Here is a 25,682-nt window from a genome sequence, read left to right on the forward strand (position 1 = left end):
AAATGGAGAACAAGACTCTTAGGGTTGGTAGCCAAACACTGACGACCAGAGACGTAATTCCATCTGGAGCTGGCTTCACCAACTCAATACGGAGGTTGAACTAGACTTTGGTGGCCCAAAGATGCCTAGATATGTCCCAGTAATGAACTGCACCCTCTCCTGTCAAAGACTTGGGGGACATAAGGCATCCATCCCAGTGGGGATCTGTTAGAACTGGGCTCTTCCTCTCTCGTACTCAGAACGGACAGATTTGTAGTTATCCTCCCATGGTTGCTTAGTTACGGATGCTTTCCTCCAGTTTTTCTACCTAATTCTACATGGTGAGTTCTATACAAACAGTGGATTTTTAAAAAACAAAAGAATGAAAAGGAATCTGTGTGAGCCACTGGGTAGCCGGGCCTGTGGCTAGTGCCTCCATCTAGTCCAGGTCTGCATGTGAGCTGCTCCAGTTTGAATTTTGGTGGTACTGGGAGCTCTTATCTTCCACCCTTCACTAGAATCCTAAGTTAGTATTTCCTAAGTCTCCCATTTGTACTGCAGAATGTGATGGGCAGCTGAAAGAACCCCTTCCATCAGATGGTACGGGTTAAACTCTCAGTTTTGGCACTTTGTTGCTATATGTCTAGGGCCACGTTCTGTGACTTGCACCAATCACCTGAGGCTAATGCAGTTTCTGGTCCCTTCTTTCAAAAACATATAGGGCTGGTGAGGTGGCTGAGTGGGTAAAGGTGCTTGCCTCCGAGCCCGAGTAGAAGGAGAGAGTTGATCCTTGCAAGTTGTCCTTTGGCCTCCACATGTGCACTGTGGCGTGTTCTCTCTCCCTAATAAAGGATGCTACAGAGAAAGAACTTAAACTTTCAAATGTTAATTACTGGATACTGGGTGCCTTGAAAGGGCTTGCCCAAGTGAGGGACTAAATAGGACCAAAGGTTCATTAACCTCACCCAGTCAACCTCTGTGTGCCACCCTGTGTCCCTTAACCTCTTTGAGCCCCAATTACCCCATTCCTAAAATGGATTTAGCTGTGCTTTGCTGTCCTGTGAGTATTATGAAGAACAAGCAAGAATAAATATGTATGTGTGTTCTCCCCCCTACCCGGTACTGTACTTCATTCTGGTATTGAGATAATGTCAATCTCTGCAGAGTCCCTGCTTAATCGTCTCAGTTCTTCTCACTGGTTCATCGATGTTAGCGTTTGAATTGGAATTGTACACCGTAAGTGTTGGGGAAGTCTTATGCTAATAAAGTACTGTTGAGCCTATAGGAAACCTAGATAGGAGGGACTAGGAGTCCAGGAGAACTCTGGGAAGGAGAAAGACAAGAGAGTCGACATGTGACGCCATAGGGGTAAGAAGCCGGGAACTATTCTCCGGTAAGAAACATACTTAGATTAACAATTATGGGGTAATTACTTAAGGCAGAGCTAGCCAGTAAGAGAAAAGCAAGGCCAACAGCTTCATAATTAATACAGCGTCCTGTGTGTTTATTTGGGGACTGCAATGAGGCAGAGCCCAGGCGGCTGGCGGGGAATAAACCAAAGCGGCTAGCAAAGGAAAAAGCTTCTCTTAACATAATGGTGTCAGAAGTGGGATTGTAAGGTATACCAGTTACATGTTTTATATTATAATATTTGAAGAATTGTTCCAATTTACTGGAGACATATGCTGGACCATTGTCAGTTTTTATTGTTTTAGGTATACCCATAACAGCCATTACCTCTGCAAAAGCCGGCTGTGGTGGCGCACGACGGTAGGAATTGCCCCAGAGGCAGAGGCAGGCAGGTTTCCGAAGAGAAACCCTGTCTCAGAGAAAAATAAACAAAAGTGAAAGAAATAGAATAATAATAATAATAGATAAATAAATAAGCCACACAAAGATGGAAAATACACAGAGAGTCTGGATACTGTACACTATTGTGTTTTTCAGTTTTATAATTGCTCAGGAAGGAACAGCTGCTAAAGTACACTTGATTATAAATGCTGCTAAATTAATTCAACTTATATCTTTTGAAAATGCCTTGACTTCAAAATTTAAGTATAAGGATATGTTACTCGGAAAAGGAGATTTTATTTAGGTTTCTACAGAAAATGAAAAGCTGAGAATTCCTTCCAGGCTTCTGTGGTTTCACCAACCAAGACCCCCGGAAGCAGTGGACCAGGGGTTCCAACAATTGAGCCAGCTAAGATGATACAGCCTTACAGACCCCGAAAATACGGACTTATACAGGTTTCTGAGTTTTGTCATGATCCCCATGGTGTGAACAGCGCCCCCTTCCAGCAGGAAGCAGTTTGGAATGAGCGACGTCCCAATTCCCATCTTGTTTATAAATCTTTGTTTTCATTTAAATGGGATTGTTTATAATTGGCTAGTGATCACAGCCAATCTTTTTTAATGGTAAAAAGGGGAATTATGGTATGGGTATTGTTTTTCATTTATTGAGACAAAATCAAGGTCAATTTTGTGATGCTTATATTTCTCCTCTTGATTAAGTATTGTGCTTATACTGATCTTTTAAAATGTAATGCATAATTGAATACAGATTATAGATAGTTGCTTATAATAGTCAGAACTTATAGTTAGGTAAGTTAGGTTTTCTAGATATACAGAAATATATTTGAGATAGATAGATAGTCTTCAAACCTTTCAAAGACCTTCAGAATATGGCATTTAAAATGGTTTAGGGTTTTTCTTGACAATGTCTGCTCCTGGCAGCACCAATTACGTCTGAGAGGAAGATGGGCATCGAAGAAACTCGTTATAAAGTTTGCTTTCAAACATGGCAGGATTAGCCATTTGGGCAAGAAACTGCTCTTGCCTAGACTGTTTGACTGTTGCTGTACAAACTGAACATGCAGGTCCCACAGGAAAGTGACTGCTGAACTCAGTCTTACAGGGTTCCTGCTTCATGAAGAGTCTACCAGACTTTCTGCAGGACACAGAAAAATGACTGACAGACTGCCAATGCAGATGGACAGTTTGAAATTTCCTGCTTTGCTGAGAAGTCTTCCAGACACAGTGTGGCCTATGGGCTGAAGATGGATGCCCCAACGTTACAGAGGAACTTTGGGTGACTGTCCAGATAGCAAGATGTCTCTGTCAATCCTAGTGTTTATATATTATCCTTCTGTGGTCTTTGATGGAGTTGAAGACAGATAGTTATAATTACAGTTTTCCTTAGTTATGATAAAAGATAAGCTACATAGAACTTGGGACTCACAAGGATGGGATGGATGATATTTTCTTTAAATCTTGGTAAAATATTGTAACTATGTTCTTACTTGATAACTGTTCTGTCATATACAATTTGACTATGTTAAAGTTAAGACCTTTCTTTTTGTTTAAACAGAAAAGAGGAGATGTTGGGGAAGTCTTATGCTAATAAAGTACTGTTGAGCCTATAGGAAACCTAGATAGGAGGGACTAGGAGTCCAGGAGAACTCTGGGAAGGAGAAAGACAAGAGAGTCGACATGTGACGCCATAGGGGTAAGAAGCCGGGAACTATTCTCCGGTAAGAAACATACTTAGATTAACAATTATGGGGTAATTACTTAAGGCAGAGCTAGCCAGTAAGGGACAAGCAAGGCCAAAAGCTTCATAATTAATACAGCGTCTTGTGTGTTTATTTGGGGACTGCAATGAGGCAGAGCCTAGGCGGCTGGCGGGGAATAAACCAAAGCGGCTAGCAAAGGAAAAAGCTTCTCTTAACACGTAAGTTTTGTGTTTTCATTGCTTGTTCTTCTGACTGGTAGAGTCTTGGAGAACTCTGGGACCTTCAGGAGGCAGGACCTGGCTGGTGGAAGTAGCCTACTATGGGGAGGGGCTTTGTAGGTTAGTAGCCTCAAGGAGCCCCTAGTTCTGGCCCCTCACTGTTTCCTGGTTTGTGACAATGTGAACAGCATTTGCATCAGGCTCCTCCCACCATGGCTGAGGCACTGTGCCATGCATTTCCTGTTGTGAGGGACTGTAGCACTCTGAAACTGTGAACCAAGACAAATGTTTTCCCCTTATGTTGTTTCTCTGGGTGATACTTTGATTATACTTGTGTGAAAGTGACTAATACAATTGTCAGGGCATTTTCAGAGTGTCCACTCTTAGGATTGCTTGATCAGTTTCATATGTAGGTAGAAATCAATGAAAGTAACCCACAGCATCGTTCTTACCTGTGGAATCCGAACAGCAAATCATCTCAGGACTCTACTGCATTGCCATTGATGTGAACAACTTTTGGTATATTGTATTAGAGCTGCCATAAATGTATCAGAATCACAAATATCTGAAAATTGAAAAAAATCCTACATACCTGAATGGTTATTAGTAAAATATCTAAGGCTGTTGGCTCCTCGGGAGTTGACAGGGACTTCCTCTGGCTTTGCAGTTTTGAGATCTGCATCCATTTGCCATTAAAAAAGGAATAAAGCATCTCCACTTCTCTGATGGTGACTATGAGGATGTTGCCATGGCGATCTTTAATAGGCTCATAGTAAAGTCTTCCCAAGTTGTGTGTTCCAAGTAAATTCTAGAAACCAACAGATTACTGGTAGCTTAGTTGGTATTGTAAAACAGAACAACAATACCGCAACAAAAGACACTGAAAACTGCTGAATTTCTGAGGAGCTGTGTGTGTTTTCTTTTTTTAGAATGAAACCTATCGTAGGTGGCATCGCAGAAATGTGCTTAACAAAAAGCTCAAAGAAAAGTCTTCACTGTGAGCCTGCAAAGATTACAGCAAGAGGCACAGACGTTATATTTTCTTAAGCAAATCCAATATCTGTAAACATCTCTTGCCCACATAGACACACCAGCACGTAAACCTCAGTGACCAGCACTTGAGAATCCCAGATGTTTTAAAGAAAAATGTCTGATATTTCAGGTATGCTGCTTGTGGAGTTTTCAAGAGATCTTCAGTAAGCTAGTATGAGGTGGGGTTGTTTAAAATGAAGAAGTGAATTGACAATGTCGCACATTGTACAGAGGTCCCTTGATGACTGTGCATTCCCTACAAGGTTCTTTAATCAGGAGGTTGGCCTGGTTTGACTTATCTGCATCTTTGGCAGTTCTGCTTACTGAAAGGCTTGTTGAAATTGCTTATACACTCTGTCCACAGAGGCGGACAATACTTTTAGAAAAGTGAGGAGGACGCTGCATTAAATATGATGGACGGAGCTGAGGCACAGCTCATTAAAATAAAGGGGGAACTGTATAAATACGAGGGGGGCGAAGATCTCTAGCCAAGAATGATAGATGATTGGAATCAAATCCCACACAAACCACTGCAGAGTTCCTAGCTGGTGTGTGAGTATGAGTGTGTTTGTGAGTGTGTTTGTGTGTGTGTGAACTCACATAAATGATGATGTGATAATGTGCTAGTGTGAGAGCTGATGTAGAGCTGGAGTTTGTAAAACTGACAAATTGACCTAAAAATAAACAAGATAGCTGCTTAGTATTCAAATCTCAAACCCTGGAGTGCTCCCTTGTAGATAGGGACTGTGTCTTCAGATTCCCCCCCCCCCTTACAAAGACCAGACACAGAATGAGTAAGGAGCTTTATAAATAATCACTGACAAAAATTCATTTGGTAAGATTAATTATTAAGTGGCATAATCATTCAGATTTTCCTTTCTAACAAATTACTTATTAATCATAGAAAACCCTACTTTGGTAAGATTGTTAGTCTACATCTATGTAGCACTCCAGTTTTATATAGACACTTTACTATATGAGCAGTGTTGTGCCAGTGAACTGACAAACCAAAACAAACAAGAGGACAAGGAGTGGCATGGCTGGTTTGTAGTGAGTGACAGTCTCTATAGTGTAGTCCATTCCAAGCAACCTTGGATATGACAATAACCGTCCAAAGTTTCTGAATATTTAATAGTTGGTTTTCCAAGCCATTAATGAGCTGGTTTTAGCACACCACAACTATTAAGACTTTTCTCATACAGGTGCTGAGTTTCAGGGCTGGCTACAATTCATTAACAGACTGTTTACTTTCTCTGGTCCTGAGCTTCACCATCTTAAATTAAAGGTCCTTGCAGTTAAGGCGTCACTTTGGCTAATCCTTCCTTCATAGAGTGACCAGGGGATTAAATCAAGCAACACATGAAAATGTATTTCACAAACCCTCGAGCCTGCTACCCTGTTGAATATAGGATTTTACAAATCTGCCATAATTAGAATCTCCTCTTGGTCTCCAACTATATTTTCTGGATCCAGCCCAGTTGCAGATTCTCTGGGAAGACATTTCTCATTCTGTTATGGTTTGAATATTGACTATCCTCCAACAGGTTCACCAAGAGGGAGGCTTGGATCTAATCAGTGAATTCGTCCATTGATAGATTCATAAATGTGATGGCATTATTGAAGGTAATGAAAACTAGGAAATGAGGCCTGGTGGGGGAAGTGGGCCACTGAAAGTATGCCTTTGAGAGGTACAGTGCATCCCTGACTCTCATGGTTTTGTGCCTTTTGGTAATTATGAGGTAGGCAAACTCTGTCATTGTACTCTTTCATGCCAAGCAGCAAGGCTAGCCAAACTGGGCAGAGATCTCTGAAATGGTGAGTGATCGTTCCCTCTTTGGATTGTTACGTTCTGGTATGTCAGAGCAGTGAATAAGTCAACTAGCAGGATCTCAGGGAGAATTCACCATCCTCTCTTTTCTTTCCTTCTGTTTTGTGTACAAAGTTCTTAGTATGTGTCTGACTGTACTGCATGTAACTGAAGTGCCTGTTGCAAGACACGGTGCTTTCCTTTCTATGTCTCTAGGTCCTTGTCACAGGAGGAACTCAGTAATAGATAAACGACCACACATATTTCTTAATGCATAGCACATAATTCACAAAAGAATAATACTAAAGTGGCCATTTTAATACAGTTATAAATAAAGCGAACTTATAATGGCATACTGCCAGGTTTGGAGACCTTTTCCTTCCTCCTTTCTTTTCCTTTCTGTGTTTCTCTCTCTGTCTCTCTGTTTCTGTCTGTCTCTCTTTTGAAAGAAGTCACATACCCTTGCTGGCCTAAAACTTGCTATGTAGACCAGGCTACTAGGCTGCCTTGGAACTCACAGGCCTACCTCTGCCTCCTGAGTGCTGGGATTAAAGGCGTGTGCTACCATACCCAGCTGGATAGGTTTTCTAATTGGTCGAATAAGAAAGCACTAAAAAAATCCTCCTGGTATTCTTCCTTGATAATGATTTGGATAGCCAGCTTTGGGGGAGGGGGCTCCTTTGAACCTAAAGGAGAAATAGATCACGATGATACCTGTCATGTTATATTATGCGACCTGGGCCCCTGATGATCCTATGTGGTAAAGTGGAAGGAGACCCATGTGATGCTTGGGGTACATCCAGGTGATAGCCAGAAGACCTCTAGGCTAGCAGTCAGCTGGAGCCTGGGGGCACCATTCTGAGTAACCTTATTTAGTTTCAGAATGTCACAAAAAGTTAAGGAAGTGCAGAAGGGACTGGAAAAAGTGAAAATTTGGGAATTTTAGTTTTGTTTTCTGCTTTAAAAAGTAAGAAAGAACAGCATCACCCATTGTTAACTGGCTCTTGCTCATTTCTAAGAAGTGTGGAGGAGGAACATCTAAAGGAAAACAGTCTGCACTGTCTTTCTAGGATAAGTATTTTCGATTCCTCTCAGTGTGGAGGAGGAGGCTGTCTAAGAAGGAATATTCCTAAGAGGCCTCATCGTTCTCCCAAAAGAATGAACAGTACAGGGGCTTGCTCACTTACAGGCCTTCTAATCTTGAAGCTTTTTTCATACAAATGCTGATTTTTTTTGCTTAGATAATTTTAATTAACCAATGAATTAATTTTTGTACATTTCACTTTATTTTCAAATAAAATATTAAGCTACTTGTTACTTTCTTTCTCTTCCTTTCCTCCTCCTCCTCTTCCTCCTCCTCTTCTTTTTTGACAGTGTTTCCCTGTCTAACAGCACTAGCTGTCCAGGAACTGTCTTTGTAGACCAGGCTGGCATTGAACTCAGAGATCTTCCTGTCTCTGCCTTCCGAGTGCTGGGTGCCACTCTTTCTTTTTTTTTAAATTACAACATGGATAACTTCTTCAATTTGTAAATTAACACATAATAATGTATTAAGGTATTAGGAGAATTCAGTCTTTAAAGCTTCACATATACAGATTTGAATCCATAGTCTGCTACTTCCTATCGTGTGACCTTGGGCATAAATTGACATTCCTAAACCTCAGGTTTAACTTCAGTTAAATAAGTATCAATAATAGTAAAATGTCACTAGGTCACAGTGCAGACTGAATGAGATAAATTTTGGGAAGCACATGATATAGTCTGTTAGATCAATGAGAGCAGCTGGTGCCACAGTATTGTTATATACTCGAAGAGGACCTTACTCAAAGAGGACAAAGGGTAAATTGCCTAGTAGTTGGTATTTTTATGACAGAAGGTAAGTCAATAGACTGTGTGTTATGGATATAGATGATGGAGGGTAAGATTGTGATTAAGGCCCTACGTGCTATGGCAAAATAGCCACCACTAAAGGAGTCTAAGTGGGGCTGGAGAGATGGCTCAGTGGTTACGAGCAATGATTGCTCATCCAGAGGACCTGGCTTCAATTCCCAGCACCCACATGGAAGCTTACAACTATCTGTACCTCCAGTACCTGACACACTCACACATACATGCAGGCAAAACCACCAATGCACGCATAGTAAGTAAATTTAAAAAAGAAAGAGTCTAAGTGAATGCCATGGCCTACATCTTTTCGAGTGAGCACTCTGGCAGAAGCATGGAGGATGGATTGGAAAATGTTCAGAGCAGAAGAGAAGCAAAGGTTGAGGAAACTTGTGACGTAAGTGGAGAGTAATCAGGCTATGGTAGAGAGGCTGGAAAGATGGGGAGGCGGCACACCATATGCCCAAGGCAAGTCCATGGGAGTTAAGTATGCTTGACGCCAGTCATTTATAATTTCCTCAGAACACTGTCAAATAAATTTAGACTAGTAAAGTAACTAAAAATGGTGTTTGCCATCTCTTCTCTTGAAAAGCTTTTCTTCACCTCACCTCCCTCTTTAAAAGGGTGTTTTCAGTATTTTCAGACATTTTCATTGTGTAGCACATTATGTAAAGAGCAATGGGTCCTCAGGCAGACAGGTGAACACACGCCGTGTGGTTAAAGAATGATGGTGATTAAACAGCAGCATGGTGGAGGGGAGCTCACAGAACAGGGCTCAAGGTTCTGCTGCGCACACTGGAGCGCATGCATTCATTGAGAATTATGAGGCTCTGATTCGGTGAAGACTGCGGGAGATATCTATGTAGTGGCTGAGAGATGCTTCTGCGATTCCTGGTCTCTTTGATTAGATAGATTTTTCCTAAGTAGCCAGGACAGACAACAGTCTTTGAACTTAGGCTCTTAGAGGCTAAGCAGGCTACCAGGGCCACCTCTCCTGTCTGAGTTGACTGTTTTAAAGTCAACTTTAAGAGTTGCAAAGATGACATATAAACAGTGATAGGCTAAGCAGATTGCTGAATCACCTCTCCAGTCTGAGATGAGTGCTTTAAAATAAAGACAGGAGAAAAGATACAACATTCAAAGGGGGAGCAAACCTTTGATTAGAAGGATGAGACTGTATAAGGTGTTGAAAGTGGGGAGAAGAAAGACAATGAGGTAATGGTGTGGCGATCATTGTTCTGAATGAAGACTAAAGATACTGATGGAGAGATTGACCTAACTATGAGTACAGAGAAAGGTTCTTTGAGGAAGTTTAAACATTAAGCTGAGACGTAACAGGTATGTAAGGATAAGCAAGGCAAGGAGGTGAATCAAGAGAGGATCCTAAGCAGAAAATGGCTATGAGTTAGCATAAGAGACTGAGAAAGACAGCCCAGAAAGTGTGAGAAAATCAGGAGAGGATGGCTTTATGGAAGCCAAAGAATGTGCAGCTTTCAAGAGGCAGAGCAGGACTGGGTGTGTTGAGCACTGCTGCTAGGTGTCACTCGAGATGACTCACAAGTGTCCATTGGGTTTAGTGACGCTGAAGACAGTGGCAGGGACGCAGAGAAGTTTCATAAGGCCTGCTACACAGTTTGGGGGATTCTCTTAAAGAATACATATGTAGGTGTAAAAGTAGATGTTTATTTAGAAAGAAAAAAAATTCTCACTTTTCCTTCCATTCTCCGCCAATACAGGAATTTTGAGTCCCCTTTTCTTCCTGAAAATTCTTTAGGCAGTTTCTCAGAAATGCCTTTTGACTATAGTTCCACCTTCTCCTTCTCTCCTCCCCTAAAACACCCCGGGACTCCCAAACTTGCAGTCCCATGCAGGTGAGGAGCCCTACACCCCAGCTTTGTCTGCTCTGATGACTGGTGGCGGAATGAGGAAGGTGGTGGATAAGGAGGATGTGAGGGATTCTTTCAAGAAGGCTAGTATAAGGAATGAAAAATGATTATTTTGTAGCTGAGAGGGTATGTGAGGGCACTGTAGACATGGGTTGATGTGAGGGTTTGTACACATGAATGCAAATGAATGCAATGCCCATGGAAACCAGAGGATCCACCCACAGCTGGAGTTACAGGTAGTTGGGGAGCAAACTCAGGTCCTCTGCAAAAGCAGTAAGTATTCTTAATTGCTGTGGCACCTCTCCAGACTGAGATGAGCATTTTAAATGAAGAGAGAAGGGATGAGATTCAGGTCATGCCATCTGTGGAGGAGCAAGCCTTTAGTTGGGAGGGTGAGGCTGTATAAACTGTTGGAACAGGGGAGAAAAAAAGAAGGTGAATGTCTGGGCAGGTTTTGGAAATTGGGTAGTGGAAAGCTTGTCCCATCTCTTAGAGAGTTGGTGATATCATCACTGTAGTCAGGATGGAGAGTCTGGGGAATGGGAAGACTGTGGGAGAATGCAGAAGGATTTTAAAGAGTGGTTTTATAGCGTGAGAAGGCAGTTACTACAGAAATGTAGCAGGGTCACTAAACAGAATCCTAATTGAGGATTGCGGCTATGCGTGGAGTAGGAAAACTGTCAGTTCCTTTCATGCATATGGTTTGTTTCCTTTCATAAATCATGGTGAAACAACTTTAGTGTAGACATATTGAATTGATCTAGGCTTATTTTTTTTCAAGAGAAAAATCTAGAATATTTTCAGGGACTGATTGTGATGTATCATGGAATCTCAGCTTGATAAAGGGGGAAATAGTCTCAAAAAATGGCGGGATCAGAAAGTTTGGCCTGGAAAGTGAGGAAATCCAAGAGTGTGGTGGTGAGGGCTAGGCAGGGTCACACTGGCCATCGAGGTATCCCTCAGTGTCTGCCTGTATGGCTAGCAACAGCCTGTCCTCGGGTTGCTGATAGATAACACACAGAGGTGTCAAGGGAGACTCCAGTAAACACACAACCAAGAGTTTTGCTTGAATTTCTAAGGGGGTGTCAGTCTGTGGCCAGGCATATCCCAACTAGTGGTGGGCTAGTGGAGGGGTGGAACCTTTTGGGACTTCTTTCTCTTAAAGAAAAAACAGCATGGAAGATGGTGCCATAGTCCAGCCAAGCGTGTGGGTTAGTGATGGAAGGATGTGCTCTGGATTTAGCTCAGACATCATGACCCAGCTCCAAACACTTCTCTTTGGGGTGTAGGAGGTGAATCTCAATGAAGAATGAATTGTCATGGACACTACTAAAACATGGACACTACTAAAATCTGAAGCCACTGAGGACACAAGACACTTAACGGTCTATGCAGTGTACCCTAACACAGAGGGGCAAATGTAACCTTCCCTAGCAACATGGCAACTGTTATGCGGTTACAGGATTGAGTTGTTACTGGATGGGTTCAAAAAGAGAAATTCTTGTAATTGTAGGTAGGGGTGGAGCTAGAGTATTTTTATGAACTTTTAAAGACAATGTTTGCTGTGGGCCTGCTGGCCAAATACAGCTTACTCTCCCACTATGCAAATTTCTAGAGATTGTAAGAGACAGCTTTGTAAGTAGACACAGGTCTCCAGCAGAGGCTCCAGGTTCTTCTTGGGACCCCAGCTTCATATACATGCATAGGCTTTTTAGAAGCCACCAGAAAACTGCTCTAACCCCCTGCTGCTCTTTGCTCCCTTCATCCAGTCAAGCTCCCACAGGCGATGACCATGAGCCCTTGAGCCGAGCCAACTGGTTAGTATCAGATGGAGAACTCCAATCTCCTCACTCTTTGTTCAGGATTCCATACCAAAGGCAGAATTGAGTAGGCACGTAGTCAAATTGTCCAAGAAGCCTTCCCGTGGCCAGAGATCAGAAAGGGGAGGGAGCCTTCTCCTCCCACCCTTCTCCTTTGCAGGTAGGATTGGTGACTGAGCTCTTCAAGTTTGAAGACACTTTCCTTGCGGGGCTGAGCTCAAGCCTGGTCCCTCACCTGTAGCTGGGCGGTTGCAGCAAGCATCTTCTGCCGAGTCTGCAGCACTGTGGATGAGGACATGGAGATGGGCACACTTTGCCTTAGCCACCTTATGTCTTCCCACATACAGGACAGCTGCAAGAGAAGTCATGAGGTCACATCATCGTCCAAGCCAGTGAATGATTTAGGTTGTGGCATCAAAGCAAGGCAGGAGAAGGAAACCTGACCCCCCTGATATTTGTTCTCCAGTCCATTTTCAGATATACACGAAACCACTTTTTGATCTCTGTCCAATTGGAAAAAGATCTGAATGCTAATGAAACAGTCAGATCTACATTTTAGTCTTTGCCAAATGATCCCATAACTCTGAAGAGTGGAGACACAATCTGACAGGATGCACACTTCTTTGCTTTGAAAATGTAGTGGAGACACTACTTCAGCCTTTTAAAAAATGGCAGAGGGCATACTGGGGCCATAAGGGATCTTTGAGATAATTTACTTCCACCCCAAAACTTTGATCCTGAGAGACCCCTCAACTAAAGTTTCAGAGATTTATGTGCGGCAGCCCTGGTGCAAAATAGGGAAAAATGAAATGAGAACTCAGTGTACCTTCATGAACCACAGAAAATCTTGTGTAATAGAACTGGTGTGAGAGTCATCTATTTCAACAATGGGTATTTGATCTTCATTGGTGACTAACATATTGTCTTTATAATAAAATATAACAGCTATGTAGAGTCCTCTACAAAGAAAAAGAGAAAGAAAAAAGCAAGTCTTCAACTCTTTGTTTTACCAAACAAGTCATAAAATTATATATATACATATATAATTGCATATACATATATGTGTGCATAATTAACATATGTGTATGTATAATTAGTTTTAGACATTTTGCAAGCTGAATTGAAAATATACGTAGGAACATATTTTTGCTATGTATCATAAATTTACTTGCTAAAACTCAGAAATCGGTATCTTGCCCAAATTCTCAGGAGAATTCATTCTTTTAATAAAAATACATAATTCTGCTTGGTTTCCACTTAGAACCCTAGTTAGTTCACTGCTGAGACGTAAGACTTCCTAGAAGAAGTGCTAACATCCTAGAAGGACCCACCGTTTTAAGGTTTTCACAAACTTGTTTGAGGAATGGAATAGGTGTCTCAGGCTCCTTGAAACTGACTGCTTGCGGCCCGTGGTTTGCAATTTTGAACTTTCTGGAATGTAGAAAGAAGATTCAGTGCAAATTCCATCTGACACATCAACATTTCTGCTTTCCCTTCCTCCCTCCCGGCCTTCCTGTCACTTACCAGTTTCATACAGGGGCCCAGGTTATTGTTTCTTTGATAAACTTGTATTTATTTAAGATATCAGTTGATATGGCCAGAATTGGAAATGGCCCCAATAGGCTCGTGTTTTGAATGGTCTCCGGTTAGTGGAGTTGTTTGTAGGTATTGGTGGTTTGGAGGCTTTGGAAGGTGTGGGTAGGTTGTAATTGGGGCCAGGCCCTTGGGAGTGTGTTGTTCATCTTGTTATCTCACCTTTCCGTGCCCCAAAGGGTGCATGACAATTGCTGTTATGCACTCCTACCTCCATGATATATGAGCACTTCATCATGCCTTCCCCATCAATGGTGTGAAGCTGTAAGATAAGACAAAGCCTTCCTCCTTTAAGTAGTTTCTGCCCGGTGTTTTATCAAAGCTGTGTAAGAGTAACTAATACCCTAGCAGTTGACTCAGTCATTGAGGAGCTCTTCACAAATGTTGGAGGTGAGCAGTATTTATAACCGAGGGAAACCACTTCAGGTCTTTTGTTTATTCTCTCAGAATAAGTACTTTCTTATCAAGTAAGATGCAAAGAAAGTGAACCAAGTCCTTTTCCTCTTCCCCCTTTACCACCTGGCTTTTTAATATTTCAAAGTTCCCCTTGTTAGTCCATACATCCAATTAAATCCTTTCCTTTTAGGGTTAATATGAGCATGTTACAGAAGATCTTGAGACTAGAAAACAAGGAACAAATTTACCCAGCTCATCCCACCACTTCATATAACTACAATTAACATCCCAGGGCAGTTGTTTCAAGTATGTATATTTACTTAAAAGAGTATCTGTAGGCAGTAGAGAGCCCAGCCTCAGCAGATATGTCTACATCACAGTTGGTGCTCAGGGAACATGACAGAAGATGGGGAAGAAAGATTGTAAGAGCCATAATACCAGAAGTCTGCTGTCCTAGAAATGACCACATAAACAAAACAGGAACAATGACAACATCAATGAACATGTTCACATGGAAAGGGGGAGGTCCCACCCCTAGAGAAAGACCTACAGGAAACTACTGACTGCTGGGAGAAGTATAGTTAGTCTCTTCCAGGAATGAGTTCCCTTATTGATTGTCCAATGCAGAGTGGTCAGTCTTAAAATTATGTATACACTGAAACCAAAGCAGATTCAGCAGGTTGTATTCATATGTATTTTTGTGCATACACATGCATATGTACACACATGCATGTATGTACGTAACTAATAATCAAAGACATTATCAATTTCAGGAGGGGGGCAGAGAGGAGCTAGAGGGAGTAAAGGGACAGGAAAAGTGCTGTGATTCTATTTCATGTAAAAACATTAAAATTAAAATCAGGAAAAAACAAAACCAAAAACATATATGTAGGGACGGGTCTCCTATGACCTTTATTGTTAATAAATGATGAAGGGACTTAGAAACAGATTGATTGAACAAAATAGCAAGGTCAGTGCCCAAAGAGACTGAAAAAAATCATTTTGGGAAAGCGGCTGTGTATGAGTCTCTGTAGGTATGGATGTGAGCATATCGTCCATGTTCCCTCACCCATTTATAACCTGGAGCTTTCCCTGATGGCTATAGTAGAATCCCCAGATGTCTGCAAACAGTCTTTGCAAGCAATGTTTCAGGGAGCTCGGCAAGATGGTCACTGCCATCTCTTACTCTGTTGTATGTAGTGAAGGGAAGCTGAGGTTATTGGTGTCATCATTGAACTTTGACAGACCTGTTCCCAGGGATGGGAACAGAAGCCCCAGCAGTGCTTTTAGACAGAGAAGCCTGTAGGGCGGTCCATGGTTGAGGCTCACCCAGTTTGACTCTGCCTGTGATACTACAGGAGTCATTGGCCGACCTACGCACTTCTATCAGCCTTAGACTTGGTGCTAGCAATAGTTGCTCCTGGAAGAAAAAAGCAAAATAACTTCTGTTTCTGATTTGAACATGAGTTTGGCTGTTGGAGAATGGGGCTGCTGTTCAAGGCTAGGAGTCAGCGTAGACATTGCTTGCCACTCTGTGTAAACCTTATTTAAAATAGAACAGGCAGTGAAAGAAACGGTTTTACAAGGGCAAGTCAATGGGCCAGAAGACATCAGTGAGTGAGGTTTGGTAGCAGAAAGCAGACAGGCAGTCTTAACAGACTTGAGAAAGATGAGGCTAAACGCCCCAGTGGACCCCTGAGAAGTAACTTGGTTCACCGGCAGGCTCCATGGCTGCTAGTGGGGGGAGGGGACGCATGCACAGCCAAAACTGGGAGTTTCTGAAATCTGTTTAAAAGTCAGACTTCTCCTCCTCTCCCACATAGCTAGACAGAGACCCCTTTCCCACCCTGGAGGAAAGTTAGCAGCTTATTCTCTAAAAAGTAAAGCAAACAGACAAAAAAGAAAAAAAGAAACCAACCACAAAACCAAAGCCCTTGGAGTAGGAGACAGGGAGACCTCAGCGACAATAGGAAATAGTGGTGATGGGACTAGATATTAAAACTGGTAGACTGCATGAACGTTTCACATCTGGTATTTCTCTGTTACGTTCTCAGAACACACATACTGAAAGTTCACTTTCGAGACAGGAGCTTGGAAGAAATTTCTCTGGAGAATTTCACCAGAGACTACAGCCATGGGATTTAAGGAACAAACTCTTTTGACATGGATGGTTCCCGCTCACCTGATGGTGAAACCTGTGAGGAAAGTTCCTTGCTCATGTGCTCAGAACTTCCCAGGGGCTACTGATCTCTCTTCTTTTAAATCTGAGCAAACACCGAAGGCTCTTCAGGCAGTTAAAGGACGTCCCACCATGAAGCACAAAGGCCAACACCAGGTAAAAGAGCCGCCCTTCTGGGGTGGATGGGTGGGGGACTGTGTTGAGCAAAATGGAACAAAACAGAGCTTGTCCTTAACATTCTGAGGGACAAGATGCTGAATCAGTATAAGGAAAGGGATTACTTATTTCTCAAAAGAGAATTGGGAATTAAGACTGTTATCAGAAACTTCAAAATCCAATAGAAGTCTTAAGAAATGAGAATAATATTTTTTTTGAGAAACTGGAGCAAAAGGATGTCAGGATGGAAACTAGAGGGGTTGGTAACGCACACCTTTAATCCCAGCACTCGGATCTTTGTGAGTTTGAGGCCAGCCTGGTCTACATGAGCTAGTTCCAGGACAGCCTCCAAAGCCACAAAGAAACCCTGTCTCCAAAAAACAAAACAAAACAAAACAAAAACCCAAAACCAAACAAACAAATGAAAGGAATTTGGTTCGGCCTGGTGGCACACAGCTGATATCCCGGCACTAAAGGTAGAGGCAGAAGAATGGCTGTGAGTTTAAGGCCAGCCTGATCTGCATAGTGAGTTCCAAGTCAACCAGGCTTTTATGCTGAGACCTTACTTAAAAAAAAAAACAAACAAAAACAAGGGTGGAGAAAGAAATCACAAAAGCTAGTTGAGGAGATTTTAACCACTAACCAGCAAGACTTGTAGTAGGAGAGAAGAGAGGCAAAGCGGGTGTGGTGGAAGAAAGAAATAATGAGAGAAAAATAAAGTCTGGCCATTAAGGACATACACTTCATGTGGAAAGGACTCGGAAGGCTCTGGTACTGGTTGAATAGGGTTTGGGGAGGAGTAGAGATGATTGCTTCTGTACCAGAGATTGCTGTGCATTGGTGAGGATCCCAGTTCAGCACAGTGGAGTCACCACGTTAGGATGTGCCAGTCAGTCACTGTGGACAGAGAGCGACACCATTCTCCAGACACAAGAACATCGAAGGAAAAGAAGCTAGAGTGTGTGAGGGACTTCCAATGCGCTGGGTGAATTGAGTCTATTGCCTTGTTTCCTCCTTGTAACAACACTGCGAGTTAGACAGTCTGATTTTCTGACGAAGAAGCAGTGATCCGGGCTAGGTTAAATGCTGACCCCAAATCTCAAAGTGGTAGAACTAGGCCTTGGGGCAATTATGGTTTTTTTTCAAATTTCAAAGTTTATAAAGGTTTATGTCCCCCAATAAACCACAGTATCTCAATGTAGTAGATATTCCAAACAACAGCTTCATAGTTCTCTGTAAGCAATCTTTACACAGCCTTGATATCCTTTGAAACTTAAGAGTTACATTGAAGTGTCTTAGAAATGTTGCTGGTTTTCTGTGAGCTAATTTATTTAATCTTGATGGGTCATAGGTCAGCCTTTCCCAAATTTATGCCCCAGAATCCCAAGTCTATGGCAAATGTTTCAAAAGGCTGAAGAGTCTGGAAAATGCTTGTTTGACCATGTTTGCTAGGTCCTTCTCTACAGTCTTTGATATTCTGGTGTCTATTTTACATTTCCACCAGAGGGATGAAGAATTCGGTGTCTCCTAACCTTACATGACCTGAGCCTCTCACGGGACTGCTACATCTCTCACACTGCATTCTTTGAGTACCCAGGATACACTTTAACAAATTTGAAAGTGTCCCTTTTGGGGGAAGATGTACTTTATTCCTGAGTTGCGTTCATTCCTAATATGGTTTGGGAAGGTGAACGTGCATGCATGTCAAGAGTCGAGCAGAAGCTGTAGAAATAATTGAGCTATCCAGGAAATCATTTCTTGGTTACTGGATAGTAATCACATAGTAATAAGGGGTGAATCTGAATCCTCAGTTATATACAAATAATAACTCCGGCTTCTGTCCTCAGAATACCAAACAGAAAAGTGCAAGGAACACCTGTCTAATCGCTAGATCGCCTTGACTTTCATACAGGAGCTGGTGGGCAGGGGGCAATGGAAAGGCAGAAAAGAGAGGAACCCAGGAAACACCGCCCTTCATGAGATGAGCCCCAGGAACCCAGAACTGAGTGGACTTTGGTCAGTATAGAGTGATGCAGGCCTCTTTTGGGGGGGGCAGGGTTGTCGTCTTCCTAAAGATCCAGGAATGAAAACTCCACTTAGGTTTCCTTCTCCAGCTGCTCTTGTACATATTTACATCTCCTAATGAGCCACTCATTAGAAAAACACCATTTTCTTGCAAACACTTGTCCTCATCTCCAGCTAGAGCCAACGTTTCTGAAGGACCCTGTTGTCAGAGCTATACAGTAATTGGGAAACTTTTTGCTAATGCTAAGTATGATTTATGCCTCGTCTAAACAGCAAGAACAGCATCTTAGTTTGAGCCATGGATTTTTTACCCAGCTGGCTCAGCAGTGCCCCGAATCTAGCAAGCACAGAGTAGTTGGAGATCTGATGGGAGCATGGAAAATGAAAACTTTATGGAGGCTTTAATTCTCCAAATAAAACTAAGTGCCTCTTCCACGAATCATTACACAGATCAGAAACCTGACCCTGGCCCATCTGAGCAGCCCAAGCAACAGAGAGGCTTTTAAAGCATCTCAGAGTCTCTGGGTGAAGTGGGGCTAAAATTGTGAGGAGGTGAGCTCTACTCCTGCCCAAACAGTGGGATGGATGAAGACTAAAGTTCAAGGTGGGATTAAAGTTCAGGGAGACAAAAAAGCAAGGCACAGCAGGCAGACTGGAGACATGGCACCACAAATCACAGGCCATGGTTTGGTGTGATGATCTTGGGCAAATCAACTTAGCTTCCCTTGCAATGTGGGCAGAGTGAGGATGAAGTTGGCATGGTGGGCGTGAAAATGCATTGTAAGTTATTTTATCAACAGAAGTGAAGGCTTGTTATGGTTGTCATTGTTGGAGCTCCCTCCGTGATGCTCGGGGTGGGGGTGTGTGAAATATTGAGGAAGAGTGTTTCAGAGGGCCACAGATGAGGCTTGTTAAGGGCCAATTCAGAGAACAGTAGCTGAGGGCGTTTTTTCTTGTGCTGATTTTCAGACTTTTTGTGTGGAGAGAAGGAGAAAGGAAGGGGAGGAAAGAGAGGGAAGGCTCCGTGGAAGGGTTAAAGCAAGATAGTGCTGTAAAGTGATTCCAGATGTACAAATATTAATATCTCTTTTTCCCTGATGAATGAGAAGGTATGACCCAGCTAGGAAACTGCTAAAATTACCGGCGCCACCGAGACCTCAGTCGATGGCCCAGCACAGATTTTATCCTTACCCCGGCAGCTGTAGTGCTGATGAAGGGCTCGGACCTGCTGCAGCAGGCTCTCCAGAACTTCACTCTGTCCCTTGTGTCTGGGCTCTCTGTCGTCATAGTCTTTCCAGTCTATTGAACAAAAGAAACAAACAGGGGGAACTTTGAAGGCAGAGGCAGCCGCTGCCCAGCCTTGCCTGAGGGGCAGGGGTTTTGTGTTCACTGCCCACAGGCTCCATGGATGAGCACCCAACACACGCAGAACTGGCAGGCGATGCCGACGGTTTGGGAGCTGCCATTGTTCAGAGCCCTATGCAAAAACAGTAATTGTGGTTGGCTCCTTGTGTTGGGCAGTTTTGGGGCAAGAGAAAAATGGCACTTGGGAGCCAAAAGAAATAGGCAATTTGGAAGTCCACTATCTCCTCCCCTGTGTGTCCTGATCAGTGCCCCTGTTACTTCTTCACTCAGCACCCCAAGTTTCAACTGGATTTTCACAGTAGGAAAGCCGAGGGGAATGTGCAGACTAGATGAAACCCACAGTCCCAATGCTTTTATTGTAGGTTTCACACTTTTGGCCAAATTGACATTTCTTTCCAAGGAAAGAGCCCATGACAGATGCCAAGAAATGGAAATCTACATTTTGCTCTAATGAATGTCTGCTTTGGTTAGCTGGCACAGCAGCCCCTGCACATACTCTGAGCCACCAACCACCCTGTCTGCTCAGTCTCTAAATATACAGTATTAGCTTACATGGCACATTTCAATTGCAGTCCCCACTGAGATTTCCCCCCTTCTATTTTCATTCCATTTGGCTATAATGATATCAAGAGTAATAACTCATATGGGACTAATGTCAAGATTGCAATCCTGCTGTCTCCAGCTCGAGATTTTTCCCCCAGCAGGTCAGTCTTTTCGTTGTCCATCCCCGCTTCTAGTCTCCCTGCTCTGGTTTTTCTTTGTGAGCGTTTCAAAAACAACATCTTCAAGTACATCTCTGTGAATGCTGGTCACTCCACCTCAGAGAAGCCTGTCAGTCTCAGATCCCCTTCCTGACAGAGCTGCTTTAAAGTACAGGGTCTTATTCATCCAGATACACACGTACTTTCAGGTGGAGCCCCAAGCATCTCCCAGTGGTCCACCCAAACTCCAGGGCTGTATACATTCAGGAGGAACATTCCTGGAAGTCAGCTAAGCCCAGAGAGGGGACAAGTTAGATCAGGTGGGGTAAATGTAAAGTATAGGTCATGGGGTCCAGTAAACTCCAGGGTGAGCACTGGCTCCTCCTATTCCCAGTTCGCAGCAGGAAAGCCCTTTGTATCAACAGGCCCTTCACTCCCTCATTTGAAAAATGAGGATGGTGTCTGTCTTGTGAGAGGTTTATGGGGATGAAATGAGAAGTATATTAGGGATCTGGCCCAATGCCTGTCCCATGACAGGCATTCTGTAAATAAGACTCGAAGGCCACTCAGTGTGGAAACACTATTTTTTTTATCCCATCTGATGATTATCTAGGAAGAAGGGGCCTCATAGATTTTTCAAGCCTCTCTTCCTTCCCATTCTCTTCTACGTGAAGTTCATTTTATGGAGACATCCCTTCCCCATTCCAAATCTGCCTCACTCAGCTCAAAGGCCCAGCCAACACTGTGACATGGCATCCTAGTGACCTTTTATGGAGTGTTCATGCTCATTTCATTATATTGCATATATTTATTTTTTCTTTTGGGCAAGAGAGTTAGATCTGACTTAGAGTTTGTCTGTTGGGGCTTAGTTGTGGTCAACTCTGGAGACAGAAGATTGGCACAGGTGCCTTCTGTTCCTTGTGGGCAAGAGCTACGACTGAACTTCTCTTAGCCTCATTTGTCTCCTCTGCAACGTCAGCTTTGAATCTCTTTGGGAGGATGAGGTTGAAAATAAAGAGTATGAGCGAACTAGCAGTCTGGGCACACAGGAAATGCTCAGCATGTCATTGGTGAGCCATTGGGAATACAAATCGGATGGTGTTCAGGAAGGCTGGGACATTTGAAGTTTAGGGAAATTACTGCCCGTGGCCTTTAGGCTATTTATAGCACTGCTCACATCTCGACACGGAATACATATCACACGGGTCATTGTTCCTTTAGTTGGAGGGAACCCTCTCAAGTGCCTGTGGTGCAAGGAGGATGAGCAGGCATCCATGCTTCAGTAATACTCCTGGGTGGCTGAGTTAGTACATGGACCTGAACATGCTAATGCGTTCTAATGAGTCCTAATGCTGTCATCAGTACGGGCAGGGGGTGGAATGGGTCTCAGCTTTTCAGCTTAGCCCTATTACACTGGAGTTGAGCTGGATCTGATGACTTTACGATACATACAAAAGTTGCTAATGCTCAGTTGCAGCCCAAGTGAGCGCTGAACAATGCCAACATTTTGGAAAGAATGAGTGTTTCTCATAGATGTTTGGAAAGTTCTGATGACTACATAAAATAGGAGACTGCAGGGATGAGGGAGAAAATTGAAAATATATTAAGAAATCAGGAACCTGACAGGAGTAAACTTCTTATGGTAGGAAAAGAGCGGATTGTGCCACATAATACAGCTCACTGTTCTGGTAACGAGACACTTCAATTGCAACACAATGCAGGGCTTACATTCACTGGCCATATCAGGGCTTTCCTGATCGTAACTCAGACAAGCCTGTCTGGGTGCTTTTCTCTTATTATGTACTATACCATATAACATAAGTCTATAAAAACACATTAAGGCCTTTTGTAAAAATATAAAAAAAAGTTTTATAGCTCACTGGAACATATTACCAAATTTCCAATTACTCTGTCATGTTAGAGTACATTGTCCTCTAGTAAACATCTGAATACTGATACATGTTACATCACAATGTCATACTCTGTTTATAAATAGAATGAGAGTGTTTTTATATTGTTCCTTCCAAGTGATATGGCATGTCTGCAGCAACTCTAACCATATGCTAGGCTCTAGACTCCTTGCCAGCTACACTTGCTAATCAAACACACTGTTTTAGAAAAGTATTGCTGTTCACTGTGCTAATTACAAATAAATAAAAGACTCCTCTAAGCCCTGAACAACCATACTTGCCATTCTGGAGAAAGGTCTATGCGTGAGCTTATTAGAGAGGAGCATGGGATAGAATGTGCAGCTCTATAGTGCCCAAACATCTGGGCTTTAGAGGTTCATGCATCATATGCAGATCAGAATTTTGTGGGGTATGCCTTTGGCATCAGTTTCCCTCCTGTGCTTCTAGGTTAACCTAGACTAATCTTTTTTTTTTGTGCTTCCTAATGCTCTATCTCTAAAAATACACATCTCCCTACTTTGGCAATAGGGTTGATCTCTTAGTGTTTTAATCTTGCAATTCCCAGTGTTAGTTTCTGACAAATCTTCAGCAATGGAAATACTCAAAGAAAACTGATGATGAAATCATCAAATGCAGAGGGAGTCAGGGGCTATGGAGAGCACTGGCACTGGTGGTTGGAGACTGTGTTAGATCCCGCATAACCACCTGATTCTACTGGAGGTGGTAGGCATGGCTGACTGGCCTTCAGCCTACTTCTCTACCTGATAATAGGGCTCTAGTTACTACAGGAGACACGAAAGGGTCTTGAGTAATTCAGGTTTGAATCATGGTTCAGCTGTGTTCCCGTGATGCTACCTCCAAAAAGCTTCCTCCTGAATTCTAGTTCAGAGGTTGGATTCTCAACGTGCCTCTGTGTAAATAGCTCCCCCATCAGTCAAAGAGACCAAGCGTACTGTGTTCTTAGGTTGATGCCCCGAATGGAATGAGTCTTATAAAGGTTCTCTGATTGTCATAATGCCACAGATGATAATGACAGTGATGCTCATCACAAGGAGGTAGGAAGATGAAAGGCTACTGTGAGGGTAAGGAGAGATACTGTATATAAATCCCCAATTTGTCACCTGATTCACAGTTGGTTTGGGGTAAGAGGTTGTTATAACATTTGAAAAATACAAACACATAAATCAGAAAGCACATAAACTCACAACCTAGGTATCCAGGTTAAATGTGTGTGTACCTCTGTGTGTGTGCGCGCTTGCGCATGCATGCATGCGTGCATGTATGTATGTGTGTATGTGGAGACCAGAGATAAAACTTGGTTGTCTTCCTTAGTTGCTACCCATATTGGTTTTAGAGATAGAGTCTCTCACTGAGCCTGGAGTTTGCTAGACAGCCCGAGGCTCCTTCCGTTTCTGCCTCAACCCCAGCACTGGGAATAAAAGTGTGTGCTAACGCACCTGGCTTTTTAATGTGGGTTTTGGGGATCAGAATCTGGTCCTCTTTCTTGTGTGGTAAGCACTTTACCAAGTCAAACACCTCTCCAGCCCATTGTTAAATTTTGAGAGTGATCTAGGCACATCCTAGTTAATTATAGGTAAATTAATGGTTAAATGAATGGAGTCCTTATATTTATTATTATTATCATTATTATTACTATTATTATTATTTCACAAAAATCTATACAGTAAGATTTTTTTGTATATTCCTACACAATGCTTATTTTTGTTTGTTTTTGTTTTTCGAGACAGGGTTTCTTTGTATTGTTTTGAAGGCTGTCCTGGAACTCGCTCTGTAGACCAGGCTGGCTTCGAACTCACAGAGATCCGCCTGCCTCTGCCTCCCAAGTGCTGGGATTAAAGGCGTGCTCCACCAAATGCCCAGCTCCACAATTGTTTTTTTTTTTTTTTTTTTTTTTTTTTGGTTTTTACGAGACAGGGTTTCTCTGTATTGTTTTGGAGGCTATCGGTCCAGCCCAGCCTCGAACTCACAGAGATCCGCCTGCCTCTGCCTCCCGAGTGCTGGGATTAAAGGCGTGCGCCACCACCGCCCGGCCACAATTGGTTTTTAAGCACACATTTTTAGCAATTTAGTGTTTGGTTCTTTAATATGGATGATAGATATAACATCACCATTACACAAATATTGGGTATTTGTTTTCCTTGCTACACATAATATTTAGGTATTAATATACTGCTGTAGTGCAGATTTTGTGCATACTTGTTTATCTGCATCTCTGTGTCCTTAAACTAGCTCCCAAGATGCAGATTGAGGCAAAGGAAAAGGCTGTTCTTAAGGTGTTTGAATAAGATACAAGTTGTGTTCCGTAAATGATTAGGCATCTCTCACTCTCACAAGGAGCACAAGTACTCTTAACTATAACATTAATGACTTTTTAAAAAGATGAAAATAGAATTCAGAGCACTGGGCTCATTGTAAAGAACAGCTCACTCTCTCCTATGTCTGGAGTTGTTTGTTCTGGTTAATTAAATTTTCTGGTTAACTGGAAGTTGTGCCAAACATACCAGGCATACATTATTAATCTTCATATGATTGGAAGAAGTCTTGTTAGGTTTCTCGGCCACCAATACAAAGTTAGGTATTGCATTTGTTGGGTGGTGACTGTCAATAAAAATGTTTTTCTCTTGGCAGAATGTCAGATAAGTCAAGGTGTTTGATTTCATTCTCATAGGAGATCAGTGTGATGTGTCCACATAGGCAAGGAAGGGAAGACAAGGACTAGATAGACTGTACACTCTGGGCTAGCCACTCTCATGGTGTCCTCTCCGTCCCCGAAAAGCCCTATGACATGTTGTGATTTAGACCCATTCTATAGATGTTGAATTGAGGCTGAGAGTTTCAGTAACCTTTGAAGGCTACAACTAATGAAAGACACCAATGTCAGGAAACTTGTGGTTTCAAATGCCTTTTCCTCTCCCCTGAGCTGCCTTCCTGTGAGCATTTCTTGAGAGGGATCATTCCTCTATGGCCAGCTGCTTCGGTGAGAAGCTGGTGTAGGAGAGGCAAGCTGGCAGGGACACCTTAGGGATGGAGTAGGTGAGCATGTTGCCATCCTGGAAGTAGCTACCACCTACTAGAGGGAGAGGCACACGCCGGCGTTGTGGTCTGAGCTGGTCCCCATCCTTTCATGTTGTAAGCTGAGACTTGAACAAAATACTGTTGACCCTGCAAAGAATTGAAATAGGAAACTGCATCAGGCAT

The 25,682-nt window shown here is 42.7% G+C and overlaps 1 protein-coding gene and 1 long non-coding RNA gene across 2 annotated transcripts in view; one reads left to right on the forward strand and one right to left on the reverse strand.

The window, feature by feature from the left end:
* Ankfn1 (ankyrin repeat and fibronectin type III domain containing 1) overlaps positions 1 to 25,682 on the reverse strand; it is a 163,038-nt gene that overhangs the window by 48,850 nt on the left and 88,506 nt on the right. The window contains exons 7-12 of the mRNA XM_013117616.3: positions 25,556 to 25,646; positions 19,679 to 19,786; positions 13,470 to 13,569; positions 12,965 to 13,097; positions 12,374 to 12,490; positions 4,302 to 4,517 (exon numbers count right to left, since the gene is read on the reverse strand). Coding sequence (XP_012973070.3) covers positions 4,302 to 4,517; positions 12,374 to 12,490; positions 12,965 to 13,097; positions 13,470 to 13,569; positions 19,679 to 19,786; positions 25,556 to 25,646 — 765 coding nt within the window. The remainder of the gene's footprint in view (positions 1 to 4,301; positions 4,518 to 12,373; positions 12,491 to 12,964; positions 13,098 to 13,469; positions 13,570 to 19,678; positions 19,787 to 25,555; positions 25,647 to 25,682) is intronic.
* The window catches only part of LOC121141463, a 29,903-nt gene continuing 10,738 nt past the window's right edge, over positions 6,518 to 25,682 (forward strand). Inside the window, exons 1-2 of the long non-coding RNA XR_005878388.1 lie at positions 6,518 to 6,556; positions 16,182 to 16,462. This is a non-coding gene — a long non-coding RNA (uncharacterized LOC121141463). The remainder of the gene's footprint in view (positions 6,557 to 16,181; positions 16,463 to 25,682) is intronic.

This window comes from Mesocricetus auratus, unplaced genomic scaffold, assembly GCF_017639785.1.
Source record: "Mesocricetus auratus isolate SY011 unplaced genomic scaffold, BCM_Maur_2.0 Super-Scaffold_100007, whole genome shotgun sequence".
Taxonomy (NCBI): Eukaryota; Metazoa; Chordata; class Mammalia; order Rodentia; family Cricetidae; genus Mesocricetus; species Mesocricetus auratus.